The sequence below is a fragment of the Canis lupus genome, chromosome 24, assembly GCF_003254725.2.
Source record: "Canis lupus dingo isolate Sandy chromosome 24, ASM325472v2, whole genome shotgun sequence".
Taxonomy (NCBI): Eukaryota; Metazoa; Chordata; class Mammalia; order Carnivora; family Canidae; genus Canis; species Canis lupus.
In genome coordinates, this window is record NC_064266.1 from 37,950,524 (window position 1) to 37,971,540 (window position 21,017).

General features: G+C 48.8%; 1 protein-coding gene across 2 annotated transcripts in view; it reads right to left on the bottom strand.

Moving 5' to 3' along the window:
- ATP9A (ATPase phospholipid transporting 9A (putative)) overlaps window positions 1-21,017 on the bottom strand; it is a 132,783-nt gene that overhangs the window by 91,405 nt on the left and 20,361 nt on the right. For both annotated transcript variants that reach the window (XM_025470424.3, XM_025470425.3), the window contains exons 2-4: window positions 9,471-9,615; window positions 6,783-6,896; window positions 1,726-1,834 (exon numbers count right to left, since the gene is read on the bottom strand). In XM_025470424.3, the coding sequence (XP_025326209.1) occupies window positions 1,726-1,834; window positions 6,783-6,896; window positions 9,471-9,615 (368 nt within the window). The remainder of the gene's footprint in view (window positions 1-1,725; window positions 1,835-6,782; window positions 6,897-9,470; window positions 9,616-21,017) is intronic.

Below are 21,017 nucleotides of genomic sequence, written 5' to 3' on the forward strand. Positions count from 1 at the left end.
GAAGGTTTGGAGCCTGGATAGATGAATGAATGGAATCCCTCTAAAGAGATCCACCGTACCCTCTCGAAAGGGGCTTTTGTCGGTTGCCTAGCATTTTAAATGTTATAGTCAGAATATGTTATTAAGGGAGGATTTAATATACACGAACCACAAAAAACACCCTCCAGAGGGGTCTTCTGATTACCCACGTGGAAAGCCCAAGCCACCTGCCTTTGCAAAGATTATGCTGAGTTTTCTTTCTTTACATAGCAAAATGTCCTAAATACAGTAGTTTAGCAATAATAAAGCATTTTTATACCAACTCTACATCCCCTACCTCTCCCAGAGACTTGCAAAATGCTAAAACCACCAACTATAAAAGTCTATTTAAACACAGATTAATAAATAAACAAAAATTATTTAAACATACTAAACCGAAATACTTTCATGTCTTCTGAGGACCTTTTTTTTTTTTTTTTTTTTTTTTTTTTTGAGCCTAAAACATTTTCCTCCGACATTGTTCCTATAAGGAAAACTCTATGCAAAACCCTGAAATCATGTGTGGACGCCTTCTTGGGAAGACTAAAGCATGGGAAAGCAATTCACACTTGACTCCGATACACCCTCCCTGAGACATCTATCTCATCTTTTCCAGAATTCTTAATGTCCTGAAGGTAAGGCACAGCTTTTCTCCATCTCTGCTGCTTCCTAAAACATGACTAATCACTGAATGGGATCAGTCATCTTTGGGAAATTTAGGTAACATGCTCTCATTTCTGAACACATCCTTACAGGTAATCTCCTATAGAATCTGTAGTTGAAACAAGAAGTCAACATTGGCGGCATTGCCTTGTGGGTTTTTAATGGAGTATTGTTTGTTTGTTTTTTTTAATTCCAACCGATTTAAAATGCAGGCATCTTGCAAGGGATTCAACAATTAAAGACTATCTAGTTGCTTTTCTTTGGGTCTTACTATCTACACTCTCCACCTTAATTTTCAGGATTTATACAATGCCTTTCAAGGAAATCTTCACAGATACGGTGTTTATACAAATCTGGTGCCTATTTAAAAACTAATGTCGCGGGATCCCTGGGTGGCGCAGCGGTTTGGCGCCTGCCTTTGGCCCAGGGCGCAATCCTGGAGACCCGGGATCGAATCCCATGTCAGGCTCCCAGTGCATGGAGCCTGCTTCTCCCTCTGCCTGTGTCTCTGCCTCTCCTTCTGCCTGTGTCTCTGCCTCTCTCTCTCTGTGTGTGACTATCATAAATAAATAAATTAATTAATTAATTAATTAATTAATTAAAAAAACAAAAATAAAAACTAATGTCGCAAAGTTGTAGCATTAGTTTTTGTGATGCAGAAAGAATATCTTTTAAAGCTTATCAGACAGACTTTGCAGCATCTGCATGAGAGGAGCTGCCTCCTTCCCTCCCCAGTCACCCCAGGGACAGCAACGGGACAGGGTTAGCCAGAAGAGGATGCCCAACGAACAAAATTTAATTCCAGGTTGACGCCGCACAAGTAAGCCAACGACAGGCCCAGCTCTACGAAAGACCGTGGCAGCCTGGGGGACAGAGGCCTCTGAGCCCCAGGCACATGGTGGCCTCCCTGGTGCGAGCAACTGAGTGAATGCCCCACCCCGCAGTGTCCACACACCCACCGGCCCCGTGGCCCGTGAAGGAGCTGCAACCCTGGGGCCCAGGCCGGGTGGCAGGAGGTGGCCCTGGGGGAGCGGGGAGGCTGACCTCTCGCCGTGAGCCGGCTGTAGACCTGACAGTTGACCTCCCTGTCGCGCACATAGCATCGGATCTCCTCCACTGCCTCCCGGATGACGGTGACAGCCAGCACGAAGCCCTGTGGAGAGAGGGGGGAGAGGGTGAGGCCTGCTGAAAGCGACCTTCCTCTTCTGGTGCCGGGGACAGAAGAGGCCAGAGGCCGCACAGGAGGGCGGCAGGGCAGGGCCTGCGATCGCCCCCAGCGCGCCAGCAAGCCCACTTCTCCGACCCCTCCTGCACCCTGACACACCTCTGCAAGGGCGTCCCTGTTCAGCACTGCCACACGGTTTCGGAGAGGAGAAGGGTGGCCCGTCCACAGGCAACGGCAGGGTGACGGTGCCCGCTAACATGCTTGCCTCGCGAGGCACGTGCGGGGCGTCCTTGGCAGCGTGCTACATCCCCTCGACCCTACGCTCGGGCCTGCTGAGCCGGAGCCTCGGAAGCACCGAAAGGTTAGGTCATCTTGCCCAAGGACGTGAAGCTCCCAAGTGACAGGCCCGGAAGAAGCTGGCTCCAGAGTCCCCGCTCCTGCCAGCCACACTGTTGTGCATCCAGAGAAACTTGGAAAACCTACTAGCCACTAAGATGGAACACCAGGAGACAGTTCAGGGAACGAGGTCCGTCCCAAGCACCGACCTGCCAAGGAGGCAGATCAGCTTTTCACAACACAACAGGACGCCGGGCGTGCACGCGCGGGGCAGCCACCCTACTCGTCGGCGAAGGTGCCCGATCTCCTCAACTCCTGGCTAGATTCCTTTGCGAGGAAGAGACCCAGGGGCAGGAAGGGGCCAGACGGGACTTCAGTCTTCTCTGTAATGTTTTAATACTTATAAAGAAAACACACTGGAGTATTAATTGCATATGCAGCAACTAATAAAAAGAACATTTGAAACGGCCCGACCTTTCCCAGGCCAGGCACCCCAACTCATAAAATGTGGTGGGGACCGGTGTGTGAGTCAGCCGTAACAAGAATCTATTTCCATCCAGATTTGCACTCTCGTGTCAATAAAGGCAAGAACGCTCATTCGTTTTTCTTACAAAATAGCCTTGTCATCTCCTTTTAAAGTCCTTTTTGAAAAAAACGCGGCAAGCGCCATCACCCTGAAGGTTAGCAGCGGTGATTCTTTGAGCGTTTCATTTTCATACTGTTTACTCCGTGAAATATATTAACTTCGATTCAAAGGACTTTAAATCTCTTATGTAAATCTAGCCAGAGATGTGCCGGCTTTGTGAAACTCCTCTAAGGGCTCATTCATCTTTACAATCAAGGATTACTCCTGTTTCCAATCAGATGTAAAGTACTGGCTGCGGCCAGACCCAAACTGGTACACTTCAGAATAAAAGCATCACCAGACCAGGAGGGGGGAGTAAACCTGTTCTGGGAGAGCACAGACCCAGTGTGCAGAACCCCTACCCCTCCCACGCTGCCCTTTTGTTCTGGGCCAGAACCCAGGTGTTTGCTGTTTGTTTTTTCAAATGTTCCAGTTTCTATTTCTCTCTGCGTGGGCCAAGCTAAATCCCATTGATGTTAATGGAAAGTGTGTGCTCACACAAAGACAGGAGCAGCTAACCTCCCTGCTGCAAATAAATACCGTCTCCTAAATTATCATATTGACTCCCCCAAATCCCCCCCCAACAAATACACAGTTCCTATTAATCCCAGAGGACATGCCATCCCTTAGGCTAGAAAATGCTTTCACAAAGAGATGCAAATATAGTCCAGAAATAAATTCCAACTATGCAACTTCAGAGGTCCTTAATATCCACAGATATTTAGAGAGAGGCTTTAGTAGGGAGGACTGGGGCTGTCTGAGCTTGTAAAGGAATCAGAGGCAGGGATAGCGCCCAGACAAGCAAATCTGAAGGTGCTAAGCCTCCTTTTATAAAGTTGTACATCAAACATAGATTCGCTACAGCAAAACAAATCTATGAGCTAGAAGTCAGAAAAGTAGTTTCCTCTGGTTCAGGAGGGGGTGACTGGAAGGAGGCACTAGGGAACTAGCCTAATGGAAATGTTCTGTATTTTGACTGAGGTGCTGTTTCCATGGGTGTTGACAAATGTCAACACCCACTACATTGCAAATGTAGTATCTGTGCATAATAACAGAAAAAAAAAATCTAGATTATTTGGTCCTCATACAAACAATCTTATGGATTATTTCAGAAACTGAGGAGTTTCTCCCTCTAACACATCAGTATCAAGAAAAAAAGTTATCAAAAGCTAAATCTTCACCCAATTAACAATGTCACTAGCACCAGAATTCTAAAATTCAAATGAGAGTATTTCCTGAGAATTCTCTGTCTGTTGGGAGCAACAGGAGGCTCCACCAAATCCCATTTGCAGTATTTCATTTAATTCTTCCAACAAGCCAAGGAAGTAGAAGTGTTCGTCCCTGTTTTACAGATGAGAAAACTGAGGTTCAAACTACAGGATTTCTCAAAGTGTAGCCAGGAACCACACCTAAGCCACGTGGCCCTCATCCCTCATTCAGAACCACTGCACCTGTTGATAGCCTCGGATTGAAACGAGAAGCCTTTTGGGGCAGAGACATTTTAAAACATGTTCTTGTCCAGAACTGGAAACTGACTCTGCACAGAAAAATTTAGGGGGAAATCAGCTGTGGTCACCTAGAAATAGATGCCATACTTTCTCTCTGACCCCAAACCTTCTCTGCAGCCCCTGGGAAGAGGCAAAACAATAAGACCCACAGCCCCTCGCAGTCCTAAACCTTCGCAGGAAAAGCTGGCTGTAGAAGAGATACAGGTGCACAGTCACAGACCTCAGGGCCTCCGGAGGCTGCTGTCAACCTGCCTGTGGCCACAGTTCTGGGGAAAACAGGTGAGTCGGCCGGGAGCCGGGCCCATGGCAGAGGTGCCAGGGGACACAATGACTGTGTGATGAAGGCCGGGCTTCACTCCAAACATCACTTCAGGGGAAGACATAGGCAGGAGCTGGGGCCGGGCCCTCTGACTTAGAAGGGGGTTGGGGGGGTCCTCTAGGCCACCCCAGTGCCCAGCACGTGCTCCAGCCCACCTGGACTGGACAGGAGGGACATTTTCACTAGGGATGTTTTTATGTTCCATGCATCATGTGAATGGATTACCTTTCAAATAACTATACTTCAAAAAGGTAACCAATAAAAGGCAACAGGATAAACTGTATTTTATATAGAGACTAACTTTTTAAAAATAAGTCACTTAGGGTTTGACTCTGTATAGGTATGTAGTGAACAGAGGAACTAAAAAACTCAAATAAAATTGGGGTATTTCATATAAAACTCGCAAGTTTCTAACTGTTGGGTCTCGCAGCTGCCCTGGTCCAGGTCTGCACCTGCAGTAGCGCCTTCCGTTTGGGACGGGACAGGAGCTCCCCAGCTCTCCCAAGGCTTGACTGCATCAGCCCGGCCTCTGAGTCTGCAGCGCTCCGGTCCGTGTGCAAGAGCACAGCACACAGACAGGAACGTCTGTTATGCAAGGGAAGGATGCGCGACAAAAGTTTGCTCCAGCTTCTAGGGTCCTACCTCCTCACATCCCATCCCAAAGGCACCGCTACTGTTCATGTGAGAAAAATCAATCCCCTCTCCTTTCTCAGGGCTGGTGCTGCTGCCCTGACTTGTCTGATAAGGCGGCACTCAGTGTGTGCACACCTACCCACGAGGGGGGCCCTTAGCCACTGGCTCCCTCTACGCTGTAAGTGCCTGCACACCAAATCCGTAGCATCTCCCACCTGCCGCCAAAAGAAAAAAAATTCTGTTCTTGTTTCTTTAAGAAGGGCTTAAATCTTTTCTATTTAACAATCTTTCCCCGAGCAGAAATTTAACAATATTTGTGAATACAGAATCCAAGTGTTCCCCCAAATGCCACTTAACTTAGAAATAGCCTATATTTGGAGAAAAAGACATGTCATTTCCACCCTCTCCCACACCCCAGTCACACTGGGCTGCTTCCTGTCCTTCTAATGCTCTGAGACATGCCTACCGCAGGGCCTTTGCACTGCTGCTCTCTACCTGGAATACTCCTGCCCTCCTACTCTTTTCTGCCCGTTCCCTCCTCAAGAGGCTTCCCTTGGCCACACCACTGGCTAGGGCTGCCCCTCCACACCCCCACCTTTAATTATTCAACAAATATCAAATGTGCCTGGGATAGCTTATTTAGCCTGTGACCTTATTCTATAACCTTTGCAGCACTTTTCGCAATTAGAAATGACTTCATTAATCTGCTTACTGTGTATCCCCTCCGAAAACCCAGTCCACAAGGGCAAGAGTTTTTATGCATTTCATTCAACACTGTGTCCCCTGCACCCGGCCCGGTGCCTGACCCAGAGCAGGTGCTCGATAACCAACCACTTGCCAAAAGGAGGTAAGGGAGGGACACCCGGTGGCTCAGCGGTTTGGCGCCGCCTTCAGCCCAGGGTGTGATCCTGGAGTCCCAGGATCAAGTCCCACATCGGGCTCCCTGCATGGAGACTGCTTGTCTCTGCTTCTCTCTCTCTCTCTCTCTCTCTCTCTCTCTCATGAATAAATAAATAAGATCTTAGAAAAAAAAAAAAGGAGGTAAGGGAGGGGATGGAGGGGCATTCTGGTCAGTTCTGATTTCGCACACAGAGCACAGAAGCTGGTACTTTCAAACCCTCACGCTGACAGACGCGACATAAACAGAAAACGTGATCTTGAGAATCCCAATAGGATGAAGACAGAAGGTTTACCTTTCTTACTTGCCACTGGGTCCCTGGAGTCGACAGGTGGGTGAAATATACAGTAAGTAGGCAGTGAAGAAATGAATGACCGAACAACTGGTGGAGAGCATGAATGAGGAGCCCAGGCTTCCCCCACTAGTCTGATCTTGGTGGCGTATGAAAGTGTCTTCAACAGGAACATCTCGGGGAAGGGGAGGTCTGCAGGGCGTCCTGTCTCTTAAAAGACCCTACCCCATTCCAGATGCCCGGTGACAAAGAAGTGTCTCTTCCCAACATCCGCCCCCCCCCACCCGCCCCCAGGTCACTGAACACACGAGGCCAATTTACTCACCAGGGGGACCCAGTAGGTGTAGAGCGCACCGAGTCTCATCTCAGGGACAAACTGAGAGCAGGCAAGGAGTAAGAAATAGAGGTTGAAAAAGTATTTGAACTGGTTGAACAGCACCTGGGATGAGGACAGAGAGAGAGGAAGTCAGTCAGGCCTGTCTGAGGGGGTCAGGATGGTTTAGCGGGAGGTGGGCAGCAGCTGGAATGCCGTCCTACGCGAGAACCCAACTCCCGCAGTACCTTCCAGGTGAGGTCTCAGCACTTCCATTGTTTAGGGAAACACACACATGGGCAATCAAAACATCACTTGTAAAAGTAAAAATATATATAATGACACACATGGAAATTACAAACACCAAATTCAAGAGAGGGGGTACCCCCGGGGGGGGGGGGGGGAGATAGACAGGGGGCTTCAACTTTATCTCTAATGACTTAGGTTTTTTTTTTTTAATTTATTTATTCATAAGAGACACACAGAGAGAGGCAGAGACACAGGCAGAGGGAGAAGCAGGCTCCCCGCAGGGACCCCGATGGGGGACTTGATCCAGGACCCCATGATCACACCCTGAGCCGAAGGCAGACAGCTCAACCGCTGAGCCACCCAGGTGCCCCTGTTATGACTTAGTTCTCAAAAACTACTTTAGGGGCACCTGGGTGGCTCAGTCGGTTAAGCGTCGCCTTCACCTCAGGTCGTGATCTCAGGGTCCTGGGATTGAGTCCTACGTCGGGCTCTCTGCTCAGCAGGAGGATCTGCTTCTCCCTCTCCCACTGCCTCTCCCCCTGCTTGTGCACTCTCTCTGTCTCTAATAAATAAATAATCTTTTTAAAAAAATTATTTTAAGTACAGGGAGGCCCCTCAGAAGGTGAAGAGGTTTACTGGGAAATGCCTCTGCTGTGAGACTGATCAAGAAAATGAGGCAGGGGGATCCCTGGGTGGCGCAGCGGTTTGGCGCCTGCCTTTGGCCCAGAGCACGATCCTGAAGACCCGGGATCGAATCCCACGTCGGGCTCCCGGTGCATGGAGCCTGCTTCTCCCTCTGCCTGTGTCTCTGCCTCTCTCTCTCTGTGTGACTATCATAAATAAATAAAAATTTATAAAAAAAAAAAAAAAAAAAAAAAAAAAAAAAAGAAAATGAGGCAGGGACACCTGGGTGCTCAGTGGTTGAGCATCTGCCTTCCACTCAGGGCGTGATCGTGGGGTCCTGGGATCGAGTCCCCCATTGGGGTTCCTCCAGGGAGCCTGCTTCTCACTCTGCCTGTGTCTCTGCCTCTCTCTCTCTGGGTCTCTCATGAGTGAATAAATATTAAAAAAGGGATCCCTGGGTGGCGCAGCGGTTTAGCGCCTGCCTTTGGCCCAGGGCGCGATCCTGGAGACCCGGGATCAAATCCCATGTCAGGCTCCCGGTGCATGGAGCCTGCTTCTCCCTCTGCCTGTGTCTCTGCCTCTCTCTCTTTCTCTCTCTGTGTGACTATCATAAATAAATTTTAAAAAAATTTTAAATATTAAAAAAAAAGAAAGAAAAAGAAAAGAGGCAAATAATCATCCCCACCCACATGGCCTCAACACCGTAAAGAAACGCAGCAGAATCCCCGCTGCACCCCGCGCGGCGAGTGGGGCGGGCGCCGCAGGACCCAGGCCGGGGCCGTGGGGCACCAATGACGCGTCCATCCGAGGCAAGTAGGAGGTAGGAGGAGGCACCTCTCGGCACCTCTCGGCCACCTCACTCTTGCTCGGCCATCGAGATACCGGTGGCCTTGTATTCCAGACAGCGCAGCTCCAACGTGGGAGAGCGTGGTCCCGTCCACACCAGAATTTCCATGAATGAGAAATAAATTTTTCTCGATTTAAGATACTGAGATTTGGGGGGAGGAGGAAGGAGGGTTGAAGGTAGCAACCAATGTATTCAGAGTTGCCCTTAAAACAACATTCAGATTGACCTTAAGCTACAGTGTTACACATTTGTGCTTCTGTAATCGCTCTCCATAAATCAAAGAGTCATTATTTTTTTTTTTTCCCTTCTAGCACTGGAACTGATTGCTGCCGTGGCTTCTAAAGTCAGCTGGTGTGTGTTTGGAAGCTCTGCTGGATAAAAATAGGTACTCAATTTCAGCCTGGGAGGTGGGGAGGCTTCTAGAGTACGCAGCACAGCCTGGTCTAAGTTCATGTGGGAAGGCTAGGACTCCAGAGCGTAAAATACCAAACAGAACAGAAATGCTCATTAGCAAAAACATCCACAGAAATTCTCTCTGGACAGTAGGATTAAAACCCACCTCTTAAAAATTTTTCTATTCTTGTATCTCCCGACTACACTACAGTGAATATGCATTTCATGATGACAGGGGGAGAATTTAGGGACTGATGGGTTTTGGGTTTTTTGTGGGATTTTTTTTTTTTATTTGGTGTTTCAGTTATAATGCTAAGGTCCCTAAAATATCTTTTTCACTCTTGGGCCTAATACACCAAATAAATGTGAAGTTAGCTTCAGAAGGCAGCCCCCACCCTCCCCACCTCACCCCACCCCCGCCCCGCCAGGTACTCAGGACCAGCAAAGATGAACAGCCAGCAGCTAAGGCAGCCTGGAAAACACACAGGCAATTCAGCCACAGGGATCTTGGTCTCCTAAAACTGGTACCCAGTGCTTACATCTGGTGTGAGAAGGGCAAAAAGGGTGTGCTCTCTGGCCTTACGTACCCCAGGAAGAAAGGTGAAGAAGTTGTACTTCTGATTGTTGATGACATTTCGAGGGTACCTCTGGTCCCTCTTCTCGGGATGCCCCAACCACACAGTGCGGGGCCTGGGTTCCCCTCCGCCACAGCATCTCAGCCACTCACAGCACCTGTGGGGAAGACAAAGTCATGCTGTCAAGGCCATGTCCACACCTGTCCACTCTTCTCCGAATGTTTTTCCCTAAAGCATCTTCACTGGGTCAGGACATCAGCCACCAATGGGGCTTGGTCTGTCATGAGAGGGGAAAACAGAGCCAAGGCCTCTAAGAAGCTGTGATCCAGATAGAAGATGCCTTGCGCCCAAGCCCCAATTACTTACTTCAAAGTGTAAGATTCATTTTTTTTAAAGTTTGTTTTGTTTTTTGGGTTTTTTTTAAGATTTTATTTATTTATTCATGAGAGACACAGAGAGAGAGAGGCAGAGACACAGGCAGAGGGAGAAGCAGGCTCCATGCAGGGAGCCCGACGTGGGACTCGATCCCAGGTCTCCAGGATCACACCCTGGGCTGAAGGCAGTGCTAAACCTCTGAGACACCCGGGCTGCCCATAAGATTCATTTTTAAAATGCGATTTAAGTTTAAAAAGTAAAGGTACAGCAACACATTACCACTATTAAGTTCACATTTTGCTGATGAGAGAGGAAAGCTTGCAACAGTTAAATAGAGCACCTAGGGAGAACCTAATTCAGACTTCTACCTCAATCTGTGTTTCCCAAATTGCAATTCTAATTACCCAAATAAATGTCTCTTTGCTTTAAAAAAAAAAAAAAAAAAAAAAAAAAAAAAAAAGGCAGCCTGGGTGGCTCAGCGGTTTAGCGCCGCCTTCAACCCAGGGTGTGATCCTGGAGACCTGGGATCGAGTCCCACGTCGGGCTCCCTGCATGGAACCTGCTTCTCCCTCTGCCAGTGTCTCTGCCTGTCTCTCTCTCTCTCTCTCTCATGAATAAATAAATAAAAATCTTAAAAAAAAAAAAAAAGATAAAAAAACAAAGCACCCAAGTTTGCCAGGATGTGAGAAACAGAGGAGTCTGGCCTTGAACCACTTCCATCTTATTCAGAAACCTAGTGTCTCTCCAGCACCCCATGCTGTCAGGGTTGCTGGTTCTACCAAGATAACCAGGTAAAGGAGAAGGAGAAGAATCTCCTCTCCACACCTGGGTCTCCTTTCAGTGACACCCCAGAGGAGCCAGCCAGGAAGACAAAGGCTCAGGGCCTGCGTCCCCTGGAGCCGGGCCAGGGTGCCAGCTGTGGGCCAGCTGACCGCTCCCGCCCCAGCTGTCTGGGCTGTCCTGCAAGGTCAGCTCATTAGGACACCTGCTCCCGGGTGCCCCACACCAGGCAGGGCAAAGCAGGCAGCTCCAGCAGAACAAAGACACTCTGAAAACACCTCAAAAAGGCAGCTCATCCTTCCAGAGAGCCCATACACAAGGCATTTCAAGAATCACAAGCCCCCCTAGGCACTGTGATACAAACACCCCCAGCCGAATCACTGGCCTCAGCTCCCACACACACAGGCCAGGAGGGAGAAACCCGAGTCCGGCCAGTCCCTTGTGACACTGCCAAGTGAAGTGAAACCAAGCCGACAAGGAGATTATGACATATGCCATTAGTGATCCACCGAGGCCCACCCTTCTCCCCCTCATCCTATGGGCCAGGCAGGTCCTGGTGGGGTGCTGGGGTACAGAGCAGAGCAAACACGGTCCCTGGGTATCAGCAAGCTGCCTGCCCAGATGCTCAAAATTTCCATGATGAAACACAATGCTCTTTCTTAAAAATAGCATCTTCATTCCAGTAAATGGGTGCTCGGGTGGAGTGGAGTGATAAGGACAGGCTTCACTTCTAGTAACTCATCCGCATCGGCCCCGTTTTAAGTCGTCCAAAGGCCAAAGACAGAAGCCTCGAGGAGTCCAAGGCCACTGCTGCCTGTGGATGGGAAGCACCCAGGCTGGCCATGTGGGGACATGCACCGAGTGCTGAATGAATGCAGGAGGCAGGGAGGAGGGCGGGGGGATGCATTTGACAGGGAGCACACCTCTCTATTTGTGGAAACCATCCTGCCGGTCATGACTGAGCCGTCTGTGGACCAGCAATCCTCTCCCCATCCTGTAATGATCCTGTAATGATGGCTCCCATAGTTCCAGGTTTCTAAAGAAAGCTGAAGAATGGATTTAAGAAAACCAGGCATCAGGCCGACTGTTTCTATGAGTTTTGTCTGTTTCGTCTTAGCAGGTTCTGCACGGCAGGCCACCGGGTTAAGCCGATTCATGACTTAACCTGCAGGAGTGCGCGCCAGGACAAAGGAGCAGGGTAGTCACTGCAGCAGGCCCCTGGGAAGGCACCTCACCGTTCATCAGAGGGGGGCTGCTGCAATCAACATTCACAAGTCTCTCAAGAAGAGAGCGGGCTGGGGCAGCCCCGGTGGCTTAGGGGTTTAGCACCGCCTTCAGCCCAGGGCATGATCCTGGAGACCCCAGATCCAGTCCCACGTCGGGCTCCCTGCATGGAGCCTGCTTCTCCCTCTGCCTGTGTCTCTGCCCCCCACCCCCGCCCCTCTCTCTCTGTGTGCCTGTGTGTGTGTGTGTGTGTGTGTGTGAGATGAATAAATAAATAAAATCTTTAAAAAAAAAGAGAGAGAGAGAGCGGGCTGTGTGTGCTAAACCACCCTCTTCTGCAAGATACACTAAATCAAAAAGCAAGAGGCTGAGAGGTGTGTCCAGGATGCTATCCTTTTTTTTTTTTTTTTTTTTTTTAAGATTTTATTTATTACTGAGTCACAGAGAGAGGCAGAGACACAGGCAGAGGGAGAAGCAGGCTCTATGCCGGGAGCCCGAGGTGGGACTCGATCCCAGGACCCCAGGATCACAACCTGAGCCAAAGGCAGATGCTCAACCCCTGAGCCCCCCACGTGCCCCCAGGATGCGATTCTTTGCACGAAAGCAAGAGGATACTCATGCAGACATGCTTCAAATGCAGCATTGCTCTGGCACTGGCTCCCTTTGGGAAAGAAGTGGGGAGACCCCTTCCCATGTATTCTTTAGTTACATTCATATTATCTAGGGACACACTGTGGTTCTTTCCCAGCTAACTTCCTAAGAGCAAGCATTTATTAAACGTCCAGCAGGTACAAAGTACTACGCCAGGTCTGTGGGGACCAAATGTTGGAACGGGATCCTTGCCTTCTGCTTCCTCACAGCCCCACTGCAAAACAGGGTAAGTGTTTGGCACAGGATAAAATGAAAACTTTGTGTCATGGAGCCCAACATCACTAGCCCCGAGGCCATCTCATTCAGCCAATCTGACGGTTACTGCATTTCCTCCGTGTCTGCATGCGCCGGGTATCATAACCTGCACACTTCCAACACTTGATCAACTCGGCTTTCAAGTCAACAGTATTTATTGAACACTTAACAGCAACGATAATGCAAAATCACTGCCTCTTTTTTGTCACCTGTTCATTCACCTACGACATCTTGTGCACTCATTGTGCTGGGCCCTCCCCTGGTCACTTGGAAGTGAACAAAACAGACAGCTCCTCCCCTCTCTGGCACTTATACTCTAGTGGAGGGAGGCAGACACTAAACCACCATCCAAAAATCAAAAGCAGGCCCCCGGCAAAAAGAGGGCATGGGGGAAGGGTGTGGCTTGCGAAGATGGGGTGGTCAGGGTGGCTGGTGTGACAGCTGAGCTGAGACACAAGGAGTAACAGGCAGGCAACCGTGCAAGGGAATACACTGGGCAGATTAGAAGGGAACCCCGAGAGCAAAGACCCAGGGGTGCAGAGCGCCTGGGTGGCTCAGCAGTTAAGCATCTGCCTTCAGCCCAGGCAAGGCGTGATCCCGGGGTCGTGGGATCGAGTCCTGCATCGGGCTCCCGGCATGGCACCTGCTTCTCCCTCTGCCTGTGTCTCTGCCTCTCTCTGTGTGTCTCTCATGAATAAATAAATAAAATCTTAAAAAAAAAAATATCCAGAGGTGGGGAGCTGCTTACACATTTGCATAGAAAGGCAGGTGTGTACCAACCACAGGGGAAGGCAGGAAGGAAGGAGGAAGAAGGAGGAAGAGCGGCCAGAGGACACTGGGCCTCGTCTCTGGGCCAGGGAGTCTGCATTTTACTCCATGCACAGTGGGGATCATTGAAGGCTTACAAGCAGGAGGTGTCATGATCTGACTGACACTTTATTTTTTTTTTTAAAGATTTATTTATTTGACAGAGAGTGCAAGCAGGAACAAGGAGAGCTGCAGAGAGGCAGAGGGAGAAGCAGGTGCCCCTCCCCCATCAGGAAGCCGGATGTGGGGCTTGATCCCAGGACCCCAGGATCGTGACCTGAGCCAAAGGCAGACGCTTAACCGACTGAGCCACCCAGGTGGCCCTGACTGACACTTTTAAAAGTTCCTTCCAGCTGCTGTGTAGAGAAGATGCTGCAGTGGGTTCAGAGTAAAAACAGATTAAGAGGTATGAGGTTAATGGGACACCTGGGTGGCTCAGCGGTTAAGTGTCTGCCTTCGGCTCAGGGTGTGAACCTGGAGACCCCGGATCAAGTCCCACATCGGGCTCCCTGCATGGAGCCTGCTTCTCCCTCTGCCTGTGTCTCTGCCTCTCTTGGTGTGCCTCTTATGAATAAGTAAATAAAATATTTTTTTAAAAAAAGAGGTATGAGGTTTATTTTGGGGGTAATGGCATGCTTGAATATTGATTGTAGTGATGGTTAACACAACTCTATGAATAAACTTAAAACTGCTAATTACACACTTCAAATAGGTGAACTTCAGGGTATGAGAACTGTATCCTAATAAAGCTATATATTAACCAAAAAAAAGAAGAAACAGGGGGTCACTCAGGAAGCTACTATCATCATCCAGACAGGCAGGGACAGCAGTCTAGACTAGAGTGGGGGTAGTAGGTACAAATTTTCAAAACATTACAGACATAGAAATGTACTGTCTTTAAACAAACATTTAAAAAAATGCATCACAGGACACCTGGGTGGCTCAGGGTGTGATCCCAGGCCTGGGGATCAAGTCCCGCGTTGGACTCCCTGCATGGAGCCTGCTTCTCCCTCTGCCTATGACTCTGCCTCATTCTCTGTCTCTCATGAATAAATAAAATATTTTTTTAAAAAATGCATCAGGGCACCTGGGTGGCTCAGTCAGTTGAACATGTGACTCTTCATTTCGGCTCAGGTCATGATCTCAGGGTCATGGGATGGAGCCCAGTACCAGGCTCCACACTCAGTATGGAGTCTGCTTGAGATTGTCTCTCTCCCTCTGCCCCCTCCCTGCGCTGATGCATGTGCTTGCTCTTTCTAAAATATTAAAATCTTTTTAAAAAATTAAAATTAAAAAAAAGAAATGCATTATCTCATTTAACGTTCATAATAATCCTATGTGGTATATACAAGCATTGCCCCTATTTTCATAGTGGAGGCACTGAGCTCGAGAGGCCTCGGTGATTTGTCCAACATCTACTACTGCATTTGCTCCACGCGGAGTGGGGGAAGTTGGCCTTAAGCCCAGGCCTGTGGGCTCCAGATCCTGAGCTAAGAGCCTGAGAGCACCCTGCACTGCCACAAACAGCAGCAGCAGCACAATTCTTTTACAGCTTTTTTCCCTAGCTCTCATCATCTCATAAAGTCAGAAGAATCTTTAGGGGCCGGGAGAGGAACGGCTGTCATGCTGCTGGTACAGAAGCCCTTCTGCAGGCTCATCAGGTGCCCCACCTGCCTCACCCCCACGCATCTGTGCGCCCGTCATGAACTTCTTGCCTCTCGGCTCCAGAGCCACCCTGTGTCACCTGCTCTGGGAGAACGACCGCAGTTCCCTGCGCTCTCCTTCACAGTGTACAACCATGCTACGCTTTCTCGGCAGAGGACCCTGGGGGCCCAGGGCTGGAGGAGAGGCTCTCCTGTGATTTCCAGGCAGAGGCATCCAGTGGATCGGTGGCATGGATGTAGGGCCATCCGATGAGGCTCTGCCCAGCACCCGCCCCCCCCAGGATGTGCAGTCCCTTGGAGACCTCTCCGAGCCCCACTGTGGAGACTCTCTCGGGGCCCTCGCAAAATGGACATCCTGCCTCCTCTGCATCAGCACCCTGATGCCCTCACCTCCAGGCTCGTCTCCCAAAGTCCTCTGGTCACTGCAGCCCCCGGCGTCTCATTCCCACTGCACATCCAAGGTGTCAACCACCAGCTGTGCCTGCCGCCCCTCCTGCACCCGGGGAACCCCTTTCTGCTTGCCTCATGCCTGCAGACAGGCTCTCGGCCTGCTTTCCAACAGCCTCAACTGAACTACACCATCTCCAACTACATCCGAACTCCAGCCTTGGGGAAGGGCTTCCTTTCAAGTGCATCCTTCTGTGGGTCCACTCCCTCAGCCCAGACCACCCCAGAGTCGTCTTCTACCCTGTAATTATCCTTTATCATAATTTATTAAGTCACTTCCCTCCATCTCTCCTCCTGAGATAGCTGGGCCAGCCTCATCCCCAAGCCCCAGGGGTGGTGAGCACAAGGATCCAGGCATAGCCAAGCAGAACTCTTGACATGGTGATGGATTCAACAAAGGCCAGCGAGACCCCTGGCTGAGATGAGCACCAGAAACACTAGGAAAGAAGTACCCTTCACCCTGAGGTTGCTAAGGTGGCAGAAAGCACGTGGAGGTGCAGGTGGCCACTTTGTTCTAGTTTAGGAAAGGGTTGGCCTGAAAAAAGAGTCACCAGGAGGAATGCAAAGGTTCCTGACACTTTTGGAAAGCGCATAGGTCTTCCCATTTGTCCATTCCCTGGGCTTTTCAGCCTTAGGAATCAATTAACTGGTTTTTACTTTTGCTCAAGCCAACTTTAGTTGGGTCTGTGATAACCACTGCCCCAAGCCTCCTGTTTGATATTCCCGTCTGCCTCCTGGGTGGCTCAGTTGGTGAAGCATCTGCCTTCAGCTCAGGTCATGATCCTGGGGTCCTGGGATCAAGTCCCACATCGGGCTCCCTGCTCAGCAGGGAGTCTGCTTCTCCATCTCCTTCTGGCCCTCCCCCGTTCATTCTCTCTCTCACTCTCTCTAATAAATAAATTAAATAAAGTCTTAAAAAAAAAAAAGACAATCCTATTGCTTTTGTGCGTCTCCAACTGTAAGCTTTTAAAGAGTGCAGTCAACACCGTAAAAGCCTTTGTTTTTGTTAGAACGGTACTGTCCAACGTGGTAGCTTCTACTACCTGTGGCTATTTACGTTTAAATTAATTAAAATAGAAGAACTCAGTCCTCTGTTCCCACCAGCCACATTTTGAGTGCTCCATAGCCACATGTGGCCTGAAGCTACAGACTGGATTGTGCAGATTCAGAACATTCCGGCACGATGGAAAGCCACACTGGACAGCACTGCTTCAGAACATCTCTTTCAAGACACTTCCTTCCACCTCACTCTATCTGGTATCAGCACCAAAGGACCCCCACATGAGCATCAGTAAGTCACCCTCACAACCGACAGAAATCAGGCTAAGCGGTGTTCAAACACACACAGCATTTCCTGTAATATCCAGCTGCCTCTACCTTCTAACCTCATGTACTGGCTAAACTTGCTTACCCTACACTGGTGGCTCTCAGTAGGGCCACTTCTGGTCCCCCCACCCCAGGAGTACCTGGCAATGTCCAGAGACATTTTTGGTTGTCACAACTGGGGAAAGGGGCTAGGGCCAGCATCTAGTGGGGGGACTCCAGGGACACTTTTTTCCCCCCCCAGGGACACTTTTTTTTTTTTTAATATTTTATTTATTTATTCATGAGAGACACAGAGACAGAGACACAGGCAGAGGGAGAAGCAGACTCCATGCAGGGAGCCCGACGTGGGACTCAATCCTGGGTCTCCAGGATCAGGCCCCGAGCTGAAGGCAGACGCTAGACCACTGAGCCACCTGGGGATCCCTTCAGGGACACTTCTAAACATCCAGTGGTGCAAAGGACAAACTCTACCCCACCCCACCCACCACCACAGCAAAGAATGGTTCAACCCCAAATACAAGTAGTGCCTGAGATGAGAACTCTTGCCCTAGATTTTATTTATGCAAATTTCATTTTTAAAAATTTTTTTATTTATGCAAATTTCAAAAGGTAACTTTGTACTACTGTCACAAATGGAAAACCAGTATCACTGCCATGAACACATAAACATCAAAATCAGCACAATGAAAAGCAAACAGTGTTACTAAACTCAGGCTAGATTTGGTGGCTCTCAGCCTGCAGCTCTTGCTGCTTCTCCTGTTTATACTGCAGAGACAATAGCGAGCGTCTGCTGCGAAAAAGTTGGCCCTGAAAAAAAAAAAAAAATGTTGGCCCTGGGATGCCTGGGTGGGTCAGCAGTTAAGTGTCTGCCTTCAGCTCAGGTCGTGATCCTGGGGTCCTGGGATCGAGTTCCGCATCGGGCTCCCTGCATGGAGCCTGCTTCTCCCTCTGCCTGTGTCTCTGCCTCTCTCTGTGTGTCTCTCATGAATAAATAAATAAAATCTTTAAAAAATAATAAAATAAAAAGTTGGCCCCCAAAGGGCTAGAAACATTGAAGGAAAATTGAAAAAGGAAGTAAGTACCTTATTGCAGGTCTCAATGCACTTTAGTTCCTGTCCATGAATTACCTGAGACCCTATCACTGCTGCTAGAGCCTTGCCTGCCCAGGTTTGGGGAACTACTATCCCACAGTAGAAGCTGTGGGCTGGCCAATTTCCAAGTGACCAAGGTCTTCCCCCCTCCCCTCCCCAAACAGGAAAAGTGGCAGCCAGGCTCCCTCTCAACATCTGGATTTTTTTTTTTTTTAAGATTTTATTTATTTATTCATGACAGTCACACAGAGAGAGAGAGAGGCAGAGACATAGGCAGAGGGAGAAGCAGGCTCCATGCAGGGAGCCCGACGTGGGATTCGATCCTGGGTCTCCAGGATCGCGCCCTGGGCCAAAGGCAGGCGCCAAACCGCTGCGCCACCCAGGGATCCCCTCAACATCTGGATTTATATCTGAGACTCCCTCTACCCCTCGTGGCTGCCACCACCACACCCAGTCTATGGTATAGACTCCAGTCCCCTGGAGGCCCGAGAGGGGCAGATGCCTAGAGCTGTGTTGTGGCAGCTGTCACCCTAGTGTCATGAATTGCTCCTATTATTTCTTAACAACAAACCAAGCTGTCACTTGCCATCATAAAGTAATTCTTATATTCTAGATGGGGCCAGGGATCCCTGGGTGGCTCAGCGGTTTGGTGCCTGCCTTCGGCCCAGGTGTGATCCTGGAGACCTGGGATCGAGTCCCACGTCAGGCTCCCTGCATGGAGCCTGCTTCTCCCTCTGCCTGTGTCTCTGCCTCTCTCTCTCTGTGTCTCTCATGAATAAATAAATAAAATCTTAAAAAAAAAAAATTCTAGGTGGGCTAGGGAGATGTGCTACAAGGCAGAATGAGAAATTAGGGGCACCTAGGTGGCTTTGTCAGTGAAGTGTCTGCCTTCAGCTCAGGTCATGATGCCAAGGCCTGAGGACCAGGATCGAGCCCCATTATGGTCTCCCCACTGAGTGGGGATTCGGCTTCTCCCTCTCCCTCTGCACCCCCAATCACTCTCTCTCAAATAAATAAATAAAACCTTTTTAAGAAATGAGAAATTAATGGAGAAACTAAAGAAGAAATGACAGGTGAGAGCCACAATCTCAAAATAGCAGGATCAGGGCAGCCCGAGTGGCTCAGCGATTTAGCGCCACCTTCAGCCCAGGGCCTGATCCTGGAGACCCGGGATCGAGTCCCACGTCAGCTCCCTGCAGGGAGCCTACTTCTCCCTCTGCTTGTGTCTCTGCCTTTCTCTCTCTCTCTCTCTCTCTCTGTGTCTCTCATGAATAAATAAATAAAAAGCTTAAAAAAAAAAAAAGCAGGATCGTAAGGGGTAGAATAAGGAGCACCAGCTTTTTTTTTTTTTTTTTTTTTAGGAGCACCAGCTTTTAAGTCAAATGGACTTGGGTACAAAGCCCAGGCCAGCTCCACACTGGCTGTGTGGCTTTGGGCTACTCCTCTTCTGTGATCTCCACTTTTCTGTCAGTAAAATGACAGTAAGACCTGCCTTGCTGAATTTCTATGAGAATGAAGGGTGGTATATATGAAACGCATAGGATAATACCTAGCACAAAGTAGGCATTCAACAAATAGTACATATATTTCTCTAATTTTTTTCAGATCAAGAAAACATAAAACAATGCTCTCACCTGTTGATAGCAACAGCTATTCAACTAGGTAAAGACGTAAGGCCAGAAATAATTTCGTTTACACTGCTTCTACTTAGGCCATTTAAACAAAGGAAAACCAAAGTAAATTTGCTTATGATTTCACTCTAAAACAAACAAAGGTTTTGATGGTGGACAGCCTGCTGACCAGATGTGCAAGGTTTCACACAATCTGGCTGAAATACAAGGGAAAGCTAATTATTACAGCGGGAAGTGCCAAGGGAATGATGTTTCTGGAAAAGGTAACTACTGTCACAAGGAGCTGGCCTCCAAAGAAATGATCATCTCTGCTCTGGGTGTAACCACAATCAGCAAGCGGTCAGTAAATACTTGCTGATTTGCCCGCATGGTGTGCTGAACTTTCCCAAAGCCAGAGTCTAGGAAGCTATAGTCTCTGTGCTGATGCTGGGAAGATCCAGTCAGAATGTAGAAAAAAATTAAAAGCAATATGGAAAAAAAAAAGTCTACAGGACTGGTTCTCAATGGGAGAGGAGGGCTTGGTGGGGGGGGGCGTTCCCCCCTGCCCTGGGGACACTTGGCAATGTCAAGAGACCTTTGGTCGTCACAACTGCAGGTGCAGGGAGGTACCACTGGCATCTAGCGGGTAGAGGCCAAACACCCTACAATGCACAGGACAGCCCCACACAGAGGATTATGCAGCCCCAAATGCCAACAATCCTGAGTTTGAGAATCCAGTCTAGAGCAGCACTGTCTTGATACATTTCTACAGTGACAGAAATGTTCTCTATCTGCATTGTCTAACACAGCAGCCATAGCCACATGTAACTGTTGAGCACTCAAATGTGAGATTTAAATTTTATTCCATTAATTTAAATAGCCCCATATATCTAGTGTGTACCATATTGGACAGCAAGTCTAAAGAATGGAACTCAACTTATTAATAAGCCTACATGCTGGGGGAGGAGGGTTGCTGGAAGGCATGGAAAGGAAGGTATAAGGGAAAATTTTGACCTGTATCCTAAAAACATCTAGGAGGCTAAATGTTATGTTTTTGTTTTTTTAACTAGGGGAATATAAAGTCCAAAGTCAGCGGCACCTGGCTGGATCAGTTGATAAAGCATGGGAGTCTTGATCTCAGGGTTGTAAGTAACTCTACACTCACCCCACAATGGGTGTAGAGATTACTTTAAAAAAATAAATAAGTAAAATCATTAAAAGTTAAAAATTGAAATAAAATTTTAAGTCAGAAAGAATGCAAAAAAGGAAGCTCGTACTTTGAAGTCTGAACATATCCCTGGACACAGCAGTGCTACTGACTGGTGGAAA